This window comes from Fringilla coelebs (genome assembly GCF_963513975.1).
Source record: "Fringilla coelebs genome assembly, chromosome: 3".
Lineage (NCBI taxonomy): Eukaryota > Metazoa > Chordata > Aves > Passeriformes > Fringillidae > Fringilla > Fringilla coelebs.
The window spans coordinates 110,637,699-110,651,293 of record NC_140030.1 but is presented as its reverse complement, the minus strand read 5'-3'; the positions used below and the strand labels follow the sequence as shown (position 1 = coordinate 110,651,293).

The 13,595-nt window shown below is 46.4% G+C and overlaps 1 protein-coding gene across 2 annotated transcripts in view; it reads right to left on the bottom strand.

The window, feature by feature from the left end:
* CCDC85A (coiled-coil domain containing 85A) overlaps positions 1-10,522 on the bottom strand; it is a 68,279-nt gene extending 57,757 nt beyond the window's left edge. For both annotated transcript variants that reach the window (XM_084203551.1, XM_084203552.1), the window contains exons 1-2: positions 9,861-10,522; positions 6,390-7,305 (exon numbers count right to left, since the gene is read on the bottom strand). In XM_084203551.1, the coding sequence (XP_084059677.1) occupies positions 6,390-7,305; positions 9,861-10,079 (1,135 nt within the window). In that variant the 5' untranslated portion in view covers positions 10,080-10,522. The remainder of the gene's footprint in view (positions 1-6,389; positions 7,306-9,860) is intronic.
* Between the last annotated feature and the right edge of the window lie 3,073 nt (positions 10,523-13,595).

Below are 13,595 nucleotides of genomic sequence, written 5' to 3'. Positions count from 1 at the left end.
AAGCCCAGGCAGACAAGATTTACATCAAGATCATGACTTGAAGATAATTCTCAGTGCTCCCTCAGTAACTATATATCTCTGCACATGACAATATGACCCAAGATAAGCTGTGCTTCAGTTTACTAATTAAGACATAACTTACTAGCTCAGAAGCCAATGAATTTTCATTGCCAGTCATTTTCTTATGTACACAAGGCTTTATTATAGCTCATTAAATACCCTGTAATTTGGAATGCCTTGCTGTCCCTTACTCCTGTCAACATCTCTGCACTCTGTGTGTGTGGCAGTACAAAATGTGAACCTCACACTACCCTGCCTACCACACTCTTCCCTAGCTCTTAACCCATTCAGCTCCAACCCCTGCACAGCCTACACAACTCTCCACTGTTAACTTCATAATAAAATTTTAAAACAAACAAAAAAACCATTAATAGGTGAACAGAAGAGACAGGACATTTTGACTGGCAAGCATAATATACACTACAAGGCTGAATGTCTTAAAACAAGCAGCACTCACCAAAAATTACTGTAATATACTGACTGTATTCTAAGTGCTATAGTTCAGAGAATTTTACAATTTAATCACTAATATTTCTAAACCCATATTTTACTGTTCTAAACTCACAACACTAACTCCAAAAGGTGTGTGAAGAACTGATACACGAGGCCCTGAGCTCAGGTACTCTTTCTACGCAAGGACTCGGGCCAGGCTTTAATGTGAGGATTTGCCATTCTGGCACCAAAAAAACCCCAGAATAACACACAAATGTGCCCACTTATTTCAGACAGACAACACTAACAGCCATGCAAACTCCTGATGAACTCTCTGAGGTAAAGGCAAGTGGCTCACACCTTGACCAGTCTCCATGAAAAAGAAATAAGCCTCTCTGCTGTTTCCTGTATGCACCAAAACAAACTCCCACTCACCAATCAGAAAATACATTGTTTCTCAGAAACGCCCAACGAAATAAAGAAAACAGAAGAACGATTAATATGCAGCTCCATCCCAGGTGTAGCAGTGCCACAGTCAGGGGGTGGGAGCAGGGCTGGTTCGCAGGGTGTTTGCGGGGACACGATCGGTCCCAGCGCTAGGATCGATCAGCCGCCCTTCCCTCCCGGAGCCCCGGGGTCAGGGAAGTTCCAGGGGACGCTCCAGACACGAGAGACGGCCACACGTCACGAGAGACGGCCAGCACGGCACCTCCCCTCCGTCCCGCTCGGAGAGACGGGCACTGCTCCCGGGGCTGCAGGGAGTCACCGCACGGGGCTTTGCTGTGGGAACCACGGGAGCAGCCCCCAAATCCCTGGCGGCAGCACCGACCGACAGGGACCTTGCTCCCAGAGAGACCAGGTACACTGGAGATGCCTTAAAGGGAATGTCTCTGTTCTGTTCCATTCAAGAACGGCTGAATGAGCATTAACTCCTCAGTGCAAAACAGAGCCGCCTGTGTAGCAGGATATGCAGCCTCGGGGAGAAAGGAAAAGCCAATAAAACTTGCAAGCAGTGGCTTCCCAGAAGGTGCTGGGGTGTTCTCAGTTTTGCAGCAGGAGGGGTTGTGCAGCTGAGTCTCCCTGCACATCCCACTGCAGCCAGCAGTGCCACAGCACCCAAGGGCAAGCCCTGCCCCCAGCACCTTGGATCAGCCTCTGAGCTGGGCAGGAATCAGTGCTGAACATCCAGACAACCTGTGAAACCAGACCACTCTCCATAAGGAGAGACATCACTCTGCCATTAACATACTCAGAGTTTTGCTGGAAGAGTGATCCACTGCACACTAAAACATTCCCATCAAAAGGAGTTATGTCAGAAAAGTTAAGGATATGGAATTATAAACCTCTCCCAAAAGTCCTACAATGTGGGTTTCTAGTAGGTTCATTGTTTTGATACTACAAAACACATTTTCAACATGATAAATCACTCCCAAAAAAACAAGTTGGATAATAAATACAGTGTGCTGTAGTCACATCCATATTCACAACTCATGCCCCAGTTCTCTTACAGTGTCTAACAGCTAGAACCAATTTACAAGTTTGACATCAAACCTACAGAGCTCAATTGAAAGACTCTGATTGACAAAGCTTCAGAGCTCTACACTTCTAAATTAAATACCTGAAATAAACATAACACCGCTCCATACTGTCAAGGAAAAAACAATTCTACTGATCCTCGTAACCTTTGGTTACACTCTGAAAAGTAAGCAATGCTGCCCCAGGCTCCCAGCTGTGCAGTGCTGGCTGCCACCAGGACAGGTCAAATCACACACAGAGCGCTGTGCAGTGCCATTAATGACAGGCAGATTATTTCCATTTCAACTTGAAGAAACAGGAAGTGTAAGAAAACATCCATGGAAACATGACATCATGCCACTCCTCAGCCAGCAAAGGGGAGCTGCTTGCACAGAGAGGGTATCAGTTAACTCAGTAACATTTTTAGGAGGTTTTTTCCTCTCTGGAGTCACACTGCGGTTTCCCCTTTTTACTCAGTGCAGCATTTTCTAATTTAATTTTCCTTCTCACAAATGCATTTATAAGAGAAAGAGTCCAAAATTTATGCTGAGTCTCTGTTTAGCCTACAAACACCTTTGCTCAAGGAGAGGTGATGCTGCATTTGTTCTGTAAGAGCCCTCACACCTCCAGCAGTACAGGAGGTGTTAGTCAGCAGTTTGACTTCTCTTCGTTAATAACCTCAGCAGGAAGCAAGAGGCACACATGAAAGCCTTTGGATACCTTCCTTTCACACAGAAGTCAAAGCTCAGAGTAAAACAAAGGACTTCTTAAAATAGAAAGTTGAAAATAAATCAGATTAAAAAACCAACACTCAGACTGCAAATGCTGAAAGCAGATCAATTTATAGAGGCACTTACACCCCAGATATCTGTGTCACAGCTAAATTGTCAAGTATTCTTCTAGGGTCTATTAATGCTCTCTTCTCAAAATGTTTTTACTGCTGGTATTTTCTCATCTAATTTCAGCAGTCTTTCTATCCCAAATACTTCTGATCTCATTACCAGAACATTTAGGTGTGATTACTGCAAAAGATTGTTATGTTTTATTTGGTTAAAACCTCTAGAATTAAATACATGTGTTTTCAATTAACAGGCACCAAGCCAAATTTAGCTCTCCCATCCCATTTTCTGTCACTCCAAAGTCTAAGGACACTCATTTCAGGAAAATATGTAGGAGAACCATGAAGTAGAGGGTATTTTTAAAGCCTTATAAATCTTATAAATGAAAGCTGACATGTCATACAAGAAAAAATACCAAGATCAAACCTTTGAGCATAGAAGATGAGAAGAATTATGAAAGGATATGTTATCACCTCATCCTTTATTCCTCCAGCTGTGAGAGAGAGGCTGAGGTAACTTCCCCCATAGCTTAAAACATGCATGAAGGCCAATGATTAATGCATAAACACATCCTGCAAAGCAGCTCCAGCTGCACATCACATTTCTGATGGCGTTGGAATGTTACACTGCAACTGCTCTGACTGCAGCCCCGCTCTGTGAGGACCCTGCCAACTCTCTGCTCCATCCCACACACCTTTACCTCCAGCCCCAGCTCTGGGAGAGCTGGGTAACAGCCCCCTGTGGAATCCACTGCTTCCCTGTGCTCACCAGGCGCTGACAGCATTGCAAATCCAGCTAAATGGCAGCTGCTAGAAGCTCCCACTTCTCCAGGAATACCAGGCTGGTGCCAAGCATGCTTCCAATTAGGAACAGCAGTTCCAGGTAGAGAGTACAGCACTTTTGGAATGAGGTTTGACATGCAGAGGAATAACTTCTCTCAGACATGATTCAGAGCCCAGCTCAGACCAAGGAAGATGGGACAGGCTTGTACTGACTCTGCTAAATTCTGACTACGTAGTTAAAATATTTTATTGTAGTCCTTTAAATATCAAAACATGTTTGTCTCTGCCATTCATCATTTAGGGTCACCAGCACTTCACTCTTCACTGCTCACATGACAGCCCACAAGAACTACAGTAAGTTCAGAACTTGTGCAAACTCATGACACAGATGTGAAAACATCTGCCAGCTAGAGATACTCCAGATTTGAAAACAAACTGGATTGCACCAATGTGAGATAACACTGTATGTACTGTGTGACTTTGGGATCACAAACAAATATTGTCCTTTTGTGTTGCTCATCAGAGTTTAGAGCCAGGTTTCCAGGCCATTTCCTAACTCCCATTGTCACAATCTCAGCATTCCTTACAACAACTCAGGATTTTTATTGCCTACTCTCAGCTGGCAGAGTCAGGTACACACAGAACATCCAAATTCAGATTTACACATTATTTTCACAACAGTAACAATTTATAATGACCAGCACTTTTACCACTTCCTTATTAACTGTTCCCCACGACTTTACAGTAGCTGACAAAATCAGAACACAAAATACCCAGAAGGATTCAGCCTTGCTGTGAAGGCCAAGATTTCCCTTAAGTTTAAACCCTTTTCTTCACAGCAGAGCTGTCAAGAGTCTTACCAAGTTTGATCAAGGTCAGACAGATGTCAGAATTAAACCTCAAGATTGCATCAAATTATATAAATATGAAAGAACAGAAGTTTGACAACTTTCTGGTGAGAGAAGTTGTCAAACCAAAGAGGACTTCTCTGTAAAAGTGATTCTGTAAAGCACAGGGCAGGCAAAGCTCTGATTAAAGTCAATAAAGAGCCTCCCAGAGCACCAGCTGCCCTCTCCAGCACCTTGTGGCCTGAGTCCAATCTTTTGACAGCTGAAATATGCTGCACAATGGATGCCAGTCAACTCAGGAATAAAGTAACAACTGCTTTCACTGCACTGTTAGGAAAATGATTCTTAACAAGGCTACTTGGGGGAAAAAAAAATAAAAACAAAGTCTACAGTGCTGGTAGCAGAAAACCCTTATCTTCCTTCCCCTGTGAATGAGTTTTAAAAATACATACTTAAACCCTTGGATCACCTTCCTACATAAACTGTGGTGGACTGATGAACATCATGGGTGCAAGAAACAAGTCATTTTTAGGAAGTCTGCTTCCATACTTCATGCTACTCACAGAAGGTCAATAGTAAACCCAAAAATCCAAATAGAGAAAAATACAGCATTTAATGGAAGTTGTGTAAGATCAATTTGAATAACTTCTGTATTGCACATCTTCATATATTTGTCACACACTCACCTTTTTAATCATTTCCAAGTCTTTAGAAACAGGAGTCTCTACACTTACCACGTTGGAGTTGGTCAGCCCTGTCAAAAATACACATTTCACTGAAAACCATGTGGATTTGCCCCCGCAGAGAGGGGCTAACTGAAGGCATTGTGCAAGTGTGACAAAGGTTGAGGACAGCACCCATCTCACAAGCAGATCCAACAAGTGGTCACTTCCACTGATGCCAACACAGCTTCTCACAGCTGCTTATGAAATGGAAAATACATGAGCTCCACCCAAGACAATTTGCTAAGGCAAAACCATCACTTTCTGCAGAGCCTGATTTCAAATCAAAGTGTAAAGGTCTGAGGAAAGGGTTTCAACTAGGACACTAATTGCCTTCATGAGAACTTCCTAAAGCACATGGAAGAAATAAAGAGTAGCCAGCTATAGGAATTGTGGTAAGTCTAAAATGAGTTCTTTCCACGGCAGAGTAGGATGGCTGAACTTTGTAGCTTTCAAAATAACAAGATACTTACGTTGTGACTCTCCTAAGACAATTTATTTCCATCAGCCAGGATACACTGTGCTTAAAAACTAAGCATGTTCATTGGAAACCTTTCTAAAAGGCAGCAATAACAACAGCAAAGAAACCCCTTCTTGATCTTCCTAAATTTTTAATTTGTTATGATTAAAAATATGCAAACTCAAGGCTTTGAAAGGAGTTATCAGATTCATTTCTATTGAGCCCACTCTTCATCTGGGGTCTTTTCCAAAGTTTATGGATAAGGCTAAAAGAAGCCTTCAATCAATAAACGGGAAATTTTAAAACCTTTAAAGTTACAGACAAAGCAGATTAAGAAGTTGGAAATGAAATTGGAGACACTCACCTCCACTCTGCTGACTCAGATATACGCAGGACAAGAAACATAATGCAATTCCTCTTTATGCAAACACAGGACAAACAGTTTACATCTACCAACCACAGAGCAGGGTCAGGGCTGAGATCTTCTCCTTGGTACCCTACACCAACACTCAAAATTGAACTTTCCCCCTACTTCTTTATCTACCCCACACCTGCTGGATGGACAAATGTGTACTCCAGTGAAATCATCTGCTACAGGAATAATGGTAACACCGGACTCATTGCCTTTCATTTCACATCAAACATCATTCCTGCTGCAGAAATAGCTGGAATAACACCAAAACTACCTTAGCAATTTTCAAAGGGAGCTTTTGCTCCAAGTATTGACCCACCATTCATTCCGTTGTACAAACTCCTGTGGTGAGGGGAGAGCTCATCTGTCACTTGTCTCCTGAGGGTCCCTTCTCTGCTGCCTCCGCTGAGGTGTTTGAGGTGCTCTGGGCTCCCTCCATAGTGTTGTTTGAGATGCTCTGGGCTCGTACCCCTCACCTTGTGCAGGTGCTCTGTACTTCCACTGGGCGTGTGCTTCTGAAGGTGATCTGGGCTGCCACCGCTGTGCTTTTGGTGCTCAGGGCTACCACCGGGCCTCTGCTTTTGAAAGTGTTCAGGACTACTACTCAAAACGTGCTTTGGGATAGTTTCTGGGCTGCTGCTGCTGTGCTTTTGTTGTTCAGGTACTTTGACAATGGTTTTGTGATGCTCGGGGCTCGGCCCTTTCAGGTGATGATCAGGACTGCCAGAACTCCTGGGCTTCTGCAGGTGCTCCGGGCTGATACTCCTGTGTTTCTGATGCTCAGGGCTTCCTTCCCCCCGAGGTTTCTGCAGGTGTTCTGGACTGGTGCTTGGGTGGTGTTTGTGATGGTCTGGGCTGTCTGTGCTGCCCGTGCTGGAGGTGCTGCTGCCATCCCCAACATCTCTGATGTAGGCGCTGGTGGCAGTCAGCTGGCACAGGCTGATCTGGCTGTCGATGGAGCTCCGGCTGCCCGCTCCTCCACTCTTCTCCTCATCCAGCAACACACACAACTCCTTCAGCTCCAGGTTCTCCTTAACCACTTCTTCTTGCCTCACTTCCAGCTCTTTCAGCTTCTGCAGGTATAAGGCCACCTCCTTGTGCATGACACTGGCGCTGTACCTGCCCAGCCGCTGCCACTCGCGGGACACCCTCTTGCCCTTCTGCCGGTCGTCATCCAGGAAGCAGCAGAGGTCCCTCAGCTCCTGGTTATCTTCCTGCAGCTTCTGGTTGATGTCCTTTAAAAGAAAGATCATCATGGCAGAGGGGTGTCTAAAGGAATTGATGTTAAACTGTTACACAGGCCAGTGGACAGCACTGCTGCAAACTCATGTTTAAGCACTCCAGTGAGGCATAAATAATTCCATGTGTAGATCTGGCACGTTGTAACAGCCCCATGCTTTGAGCAAACAAAGCTGCTGTCCAGCAAAAACTTCCCTTAGCTTGGAGCTAATTTCTAATTTCTGATACAGCAGAAAAGTTTCAGGTGCTTAATTAATTTTCATGCTAAATACCAGAGCAATTTAGCTCCCAAATTGGGCAAAGATTGTAAGTGCTCTCATGATGATCTCGCTCCCCTGAGAAATATTCACCTGCGAGTTATTGCTAAATAAAAGTGCAAGGTACATCAGAAATTGTAATCTCTCTTAAATAATTAATTATTAACATTTATACTCCCTAAAGCATAGTCACATATAAAGACGACCATTTTAGAGAGGTTTTAAAGAGAGGGGTTCACTGGATTTTGTTTCTGATTGGCATAAAAGCCTTGTCAGTTATCACTTAACCAGGACTGCTTCAACCACTCTGAAATGAAATAATCTGCTTAAATAGATTTTTTTTCACCCTTAACAAAATGAAGTACATGATTCTATGCCCTGCCTTAAGTGAGAAGCAGTCTGAAGCAAATGCTCTGAAGTAAAAATGTTCTGGGCATTACTTCAGCAGAATAAAAGCATTTTCAGTATTTTATCCTTCTAGCTTGGACTTGTGACCATATTTATCTTTCTCCCATCGCCTACACATCCATTCCTTATGTATGACATTACAACCAGAGATTAGCTAAAGTTGTTAAAAAGTCAGTCTTATGGAAATACCATTTCAGCTTTTGTAACTTCACTGGATTTAGGTGCATGAATGCCTGTGTTTGTCTGATTTTTGCCTCAAAGTAACTTGGAATTTTAACAATTTCAACCTGTAATTGACAATGGAAAGAAAAATATCAATGAGGCTTTAAGGTGTTCTTAAAAACCTCTGCTAGTGAGAGATGTTTGAAATGATCCCACAGTGGGATCATTTTATTTTATTAAAAAATAAAATAAAAAAAAGTTGTGGAAGTCCACAATTCCTCAGTGAGGAAGCAGGAGACACCCATCCAGCTGGTCATTCTTACTCATGGAGCAGTTATTGCACACAGGACAAAGGAGGGAGATTCCCAGACACCAACACAGGGTTCAAAAAAAACCTCCTTCTCCCAGATTCTTTCTGAAAGTTCCAGCTGAGGCATCTGAACAAAAGGAGGAAGTCAAACAAGACTCAAGAAGTTTGGAATCAAGAGAGGAATTTGTGACTCTGTCCTACCCACCTGAAGTGTGTTTGGTCAGTTATCTGAGAGATGCAGAAATCCAAATACTTTTGCATGTAACTGGGAGAAAGATACTATTGTTGTAACTGAACTTACTTTTAAAATATGAGCTTCAGTTTTACTCAAAACGGGTGGGTCTTTTTTGACCCTCAGACACCACCAAAGGGACACACATCCTTTGCAGAACACAAAAACTTGGGAGGCAGGAACTGTCTTCCCCCACAAGCTCTTTATTTCATGCCATGCTATTATCAAAGACACTTTCTCAATAATTCTCTCATTTAAAGCCATTCTACACGTGCAGAACTCTCCTCTAATGCACTTTCCTGTAATAATTCAAAAGCCCACACTGCATCTCTGTCTCTTTTCTCCTTCCCTCCAACCTCACCTCACTGAAGGAATTTCCTGAAAATTCCCAAAGCCGTAAGCCAGAACGTGCTCTGTAGTCCTGCCTACTCGAAGGTAACTTTCTAGGTCTATAATCCACAAGCAAGGTATTGCTCTGTAAATAGTAACACTTTCTTCCCAGTCTTCAGAAGCGGGAAGGAAGCATTAGGGACTAAGCTTCTCATCCACCAAGAGAGTGAAATTAAGAGTGGATAAGCCACTACAGACTTGTTCTGCCTCTGACTGCAGCCTGCAGGAGCACACAACTAAGAATGGCTTGATCAGAGATGTGTTACCAGATGTCTTTTCAGACATTAAAGATTGGTTCTGATCATCCCAAACCCGAGCCCAAGGGTTTGCCATCTCCTGCCACATGCTGCACTGCATCCTGGAAACGACCAGCTCTCTCCAGCAGCCTACCAGCCTGCCTGCCTGACAAAGTCTGTCTGAAAATAGTGACAGAAAACAGCGTGAGCTACAGAAACCCTTATTTCTGTGCACTTCAGGCAGGATCATTTAACCTCACTCACAACCAAGGAAGTCTAACACAAAGCTGACAAGACTTCAGCGTTTTTATCAACCCAAAAGAATACCGGGGCAGAGCATAAACCAGCCGTGCCCCACAGCCTGCCGAATAGCCGGTCATCCCTCAGCCGGATACTTTGATTATTAAGAGGGATCAGACGCTATTCACCCCCGTCTCCATCCACTTTTCATGCGGTTCTCGGGAGCGGCTCCTCCCAGACAATCCACCTGACGAGATTGCTCCCGGCGGGAGACACCGCACAAACTTCAGGGGTCCCACCCTGCCCACCCCGCTACCTTCAAGCCGCGGATCTCGCCGAGGTGGAGCTGGAGGCGGCGGTTCACCTCGCGGATGAGGTTGCTGTGGTCCAGCATCGCGCTCATCTTCTCGGCCTCGGCGCGGCGGAGGCTGCGGATCAGCTCCTCCTTGCTCCACTTCAGCAGCTCCTCGTCCGACACCTTGGACAAGTCCTCGGCCGGCGCTGCTCCGCAACTTTCCGCCGCCACTTTGGACATGGTGGCGGCCCGGCAGTCCGGGGCACTCCCGGAGCCTCCCCGCACGCCCGGGGCCGCCCCGCCGCCGCCGCCCGGAGAAAGGGCGAGCCCGGAGCCCGCGGGGTGCCCCCAGCTCCAGCGCTGGGCCGGGGGGGACGAGGGAGACCTCTTCTGGCCCCAGGCAGCGGCTCCTGGAAAAAAGGAGGAAAAGGAGGAGGAAAGGGTGTGGAGGAAGCCGGGCCACAGGCTGGGGAGCAAACTTCCCCTGTCGAGAAGGAAAAAAAAAAAAAAAAAAAAGAAAAAAGAAAAATGATCTAGACAATAAGATCCCCGAGACAAGCTCGGCTCTTGCAACAGGTCAGCGCCAGCTGCGTGCGCCCGGTCCTCGCCGCAGCGCCAGGGATGCGCGGTGGCTCTCACGGTACCCGCCGCCCCCGGGCTGCGGGATGCAGGGGAGGATGCGAAGTGCCGATGCCGCGCACCATGGCGGTGTGCAGAGCGGGCCGGGCGGCGGCGGAGCGGCGGCAATGAGCGGCAATGAGCGGGAAGGACGGAGCGGAGCGGGCGCTGCCGGCGCCAGTGGCGGGCGCGGGGCCGCTCGCGGCTTTTCAGCGGGGCGCGCGCCACGTGCGGGCGGGGGCGGCGCGGGCCCCGCGCGGCTCGCGGGCGCCCCCTGCCGGCCGATGCCCGCCAGCGCGGCCGGGACCGTCCCGGGGCGGCGGCGGGACGGACACACCCGAGGGACGGACACACCCGAGGGACGGACACACCTGCGGCAGCGTGCCGGGCCCTCCCGGCCGGTGGCCGCCGCGGCCCGCCGAATGGAGGCACAAACGCAGCCGCCCGTGCATCCAGCAGCGCGGCTGGCGGGAGGTCACACGCATTACATCACCGCCGGGCAGCGCCGCCTCGGCTCAGCGCAGCTCGCAGGCACGGACGGGCTCGCACCGAGCCTGAGGGCAGCTCCTTACTCCGGCTGAAAGTCGCACGTCGTGAGCTAAACCCCTCACAGGAATTAGGCTTGGGCTGCTTATACACCTTCCCTAAGAATACTCAGCCGCAGTGTAGCAAGAGACTCACATTCCCCAATTCGCTTAGAGATACAAAGACTCTGCATAAATCTGCCTTGCAGATGATTTGAGAATGAAACTTGATAATCCATTCATGCTGCTTACAAAGAAAGATGAGACGGCAGATCTCAGAGGCAGAGGTGGATGAACTGAAACTATTAGGTGAGTAATTGGTTGAATCCCTATTTTTCAATCACAAAGTTCCCCCTGAACAAACCCCCTGCGGGCAGAGGAGGCTGCCTCGCTTAATGGGCCCTTCCTACCTCCAGCTCTGCAATTTTAGAATTATGTAGTATTAAAGAAGATTTCTAGCTCTTGAGGGGAAAATTGAAGTAGTTAATGCCAGCACTGACAGATCACAGGGTTGTAGCTGCTCTGCACAGGCAGCTGCAGAACCTGTCCCACATCACTGTCCCAGCCGGCTCCCTCGGCATTTTCCTGCCAATGCCAGAGGACCAGACCAAGGATTATTTTCTGCTCTTAGTCCTGTTTAAAAGTTGCTGCTAGAATGGTTAAATCAAACACTGTCACTTTGTTCTTACTGCTAATGCTCTCCTCGAACTGCCAGCTGTACTTGACCACAATAAAAGTTCTGCTCCTATCCATCATGGGCTACACGTGGACTTTTCCCCACTCAAGTTCTCCATGTTTTCCCTTCCCAGCTGTCATGAAGAGATGTTCTTTCAGCTGATCCATTTTCCATGTACCTCCAGCATGCCTCTGGTTCCATCCAGGATGGGTCCTGGCATGGGAACCCCACCTGAGCTGCCCCCACAGGTTCAGCCTGCTGCTCAGGATCCTCTGCTCATATTCCAAGGAATACCTGTGCCACAGGAGGGTGGCCCAGCTGCAGGAGGAACCCCAAAGCCCATCACTGTCAACAAGAGCTCCAACAAAGCACAGAGCTTTGCCAGCATGAAATCCCATTTCTTGAGCAGCACCAAGTATTGTGTGAAAATTTTATTTTCTCTGCAAACTCTATCACTCTCTTAAATCCTCTGATTTTTTTTCCACTGCAAAGAACAAAGCTTGAGATAAAAGCATCTGACCAGCCACAGCAAAAATACAGTAAGAGGCCATGAAAAGGAGCTGTCATCTTTTATGCCCAAATATATTTCATTTTAATACAACTGAACGAGAACAGCTTGGCAGCAATAAATAAAGGCTTCTCTTCTTCTAATTCAGCAGTGTATGAGTTGAAAGGTCACATGATGTCAGGTTTTTAAAAGTTCAAATTAATTTCAATCCATGAAATAAACAGTTAACTGAAAAATGTCCAAGAACTTTTTAATCCAAAAGTTTCAGGGAAGAGTGTCCATTTGCCTCAATGTTACCAATGTTTCTCTGGAGCAGCATTTCACAGCTTTGATCAGGAGGAGCCTCAGAAAGCACTGATCTGAGATGAACAGCTCCAGGGGACACCGTGTTCCCCACAAATACAAAGCTCCTCCACATTTGTGTCTTCAGGAGGCACAGTGTTATTTTACAGGCACCAGTGAGATAGGGGAATTCATGGAGCATGGACATTGGAAGTAGCTCCAACTTCAAAGGTTTGGGACAAATGTAGCTCTAATAATGAAAGCAAAAGTGTATCAAGTGAAACTAATCTGGAAGGTTCCTATAAGGAGAGGATCTAATTTCACACTCACTCATGCTGGTGTAACAAGATCAAAACCAGAGTGGGAAGTGCAACATAATTTCTCCCATCTCCTGGCAAATTTAAAACTTTCCTTTTAGACAGCCCACCTCACTGCCCAAATGCCAAGTACTTCCCTACTCCTGGGCTTTACTCTGAGGGGTGAGAACCACAACTGCCCCAAAACAAACACTCTACTTTTCACATCAAAGCCGCATTTTTGCAATACTCCCCTGAATAATTCTCATACACAGCCTAAAATGGAGAGTCTGGGCAAATGAGTTTGGAGACTGCAGTGCTGGGATTGCTGCAGCCCCTGTCCAGTGGGGATGGCAGCTCCTGTCCATCCCTCCAGTTCCTTCACACCAGGTGCCAAATGCCAGCAGCAGTGTGGATCCACAGCCAATTAAATCTCCATAGCTGACCACGCTTTGCCAGCTCAGGAACATTTTCACTGCTGTGTCCTGCTCACGCCTGGACATGCAGATACCAAGGAATTGTTGCTGGAAAATTTCTCTGGCATATCCTCAAGGACTTGCTTTTCATTCCTGTCTGCAGACTCTCCAGTGCTTTAAATCCCTGACTGCTGGGCGGAGTCTCTAAGGATTATTATAACCAGTAATAATTATCTGATGATTTTAAACTCTTGGACATTTCCAATGAGGCCCTAAAGCTGTTCAACAGCTCTGTGCCAAAAACATGTCATAGCCGAGTACTTGCCTAGCAGTCATTTTACACAAAGATGGCTAAACTGTTTTTGTTCAGACCTTCCAAAAATAGTTTTGAGAGGAGTTCAGACTTGAAAAATGTCATTCCCAAATTGGAAGGAAG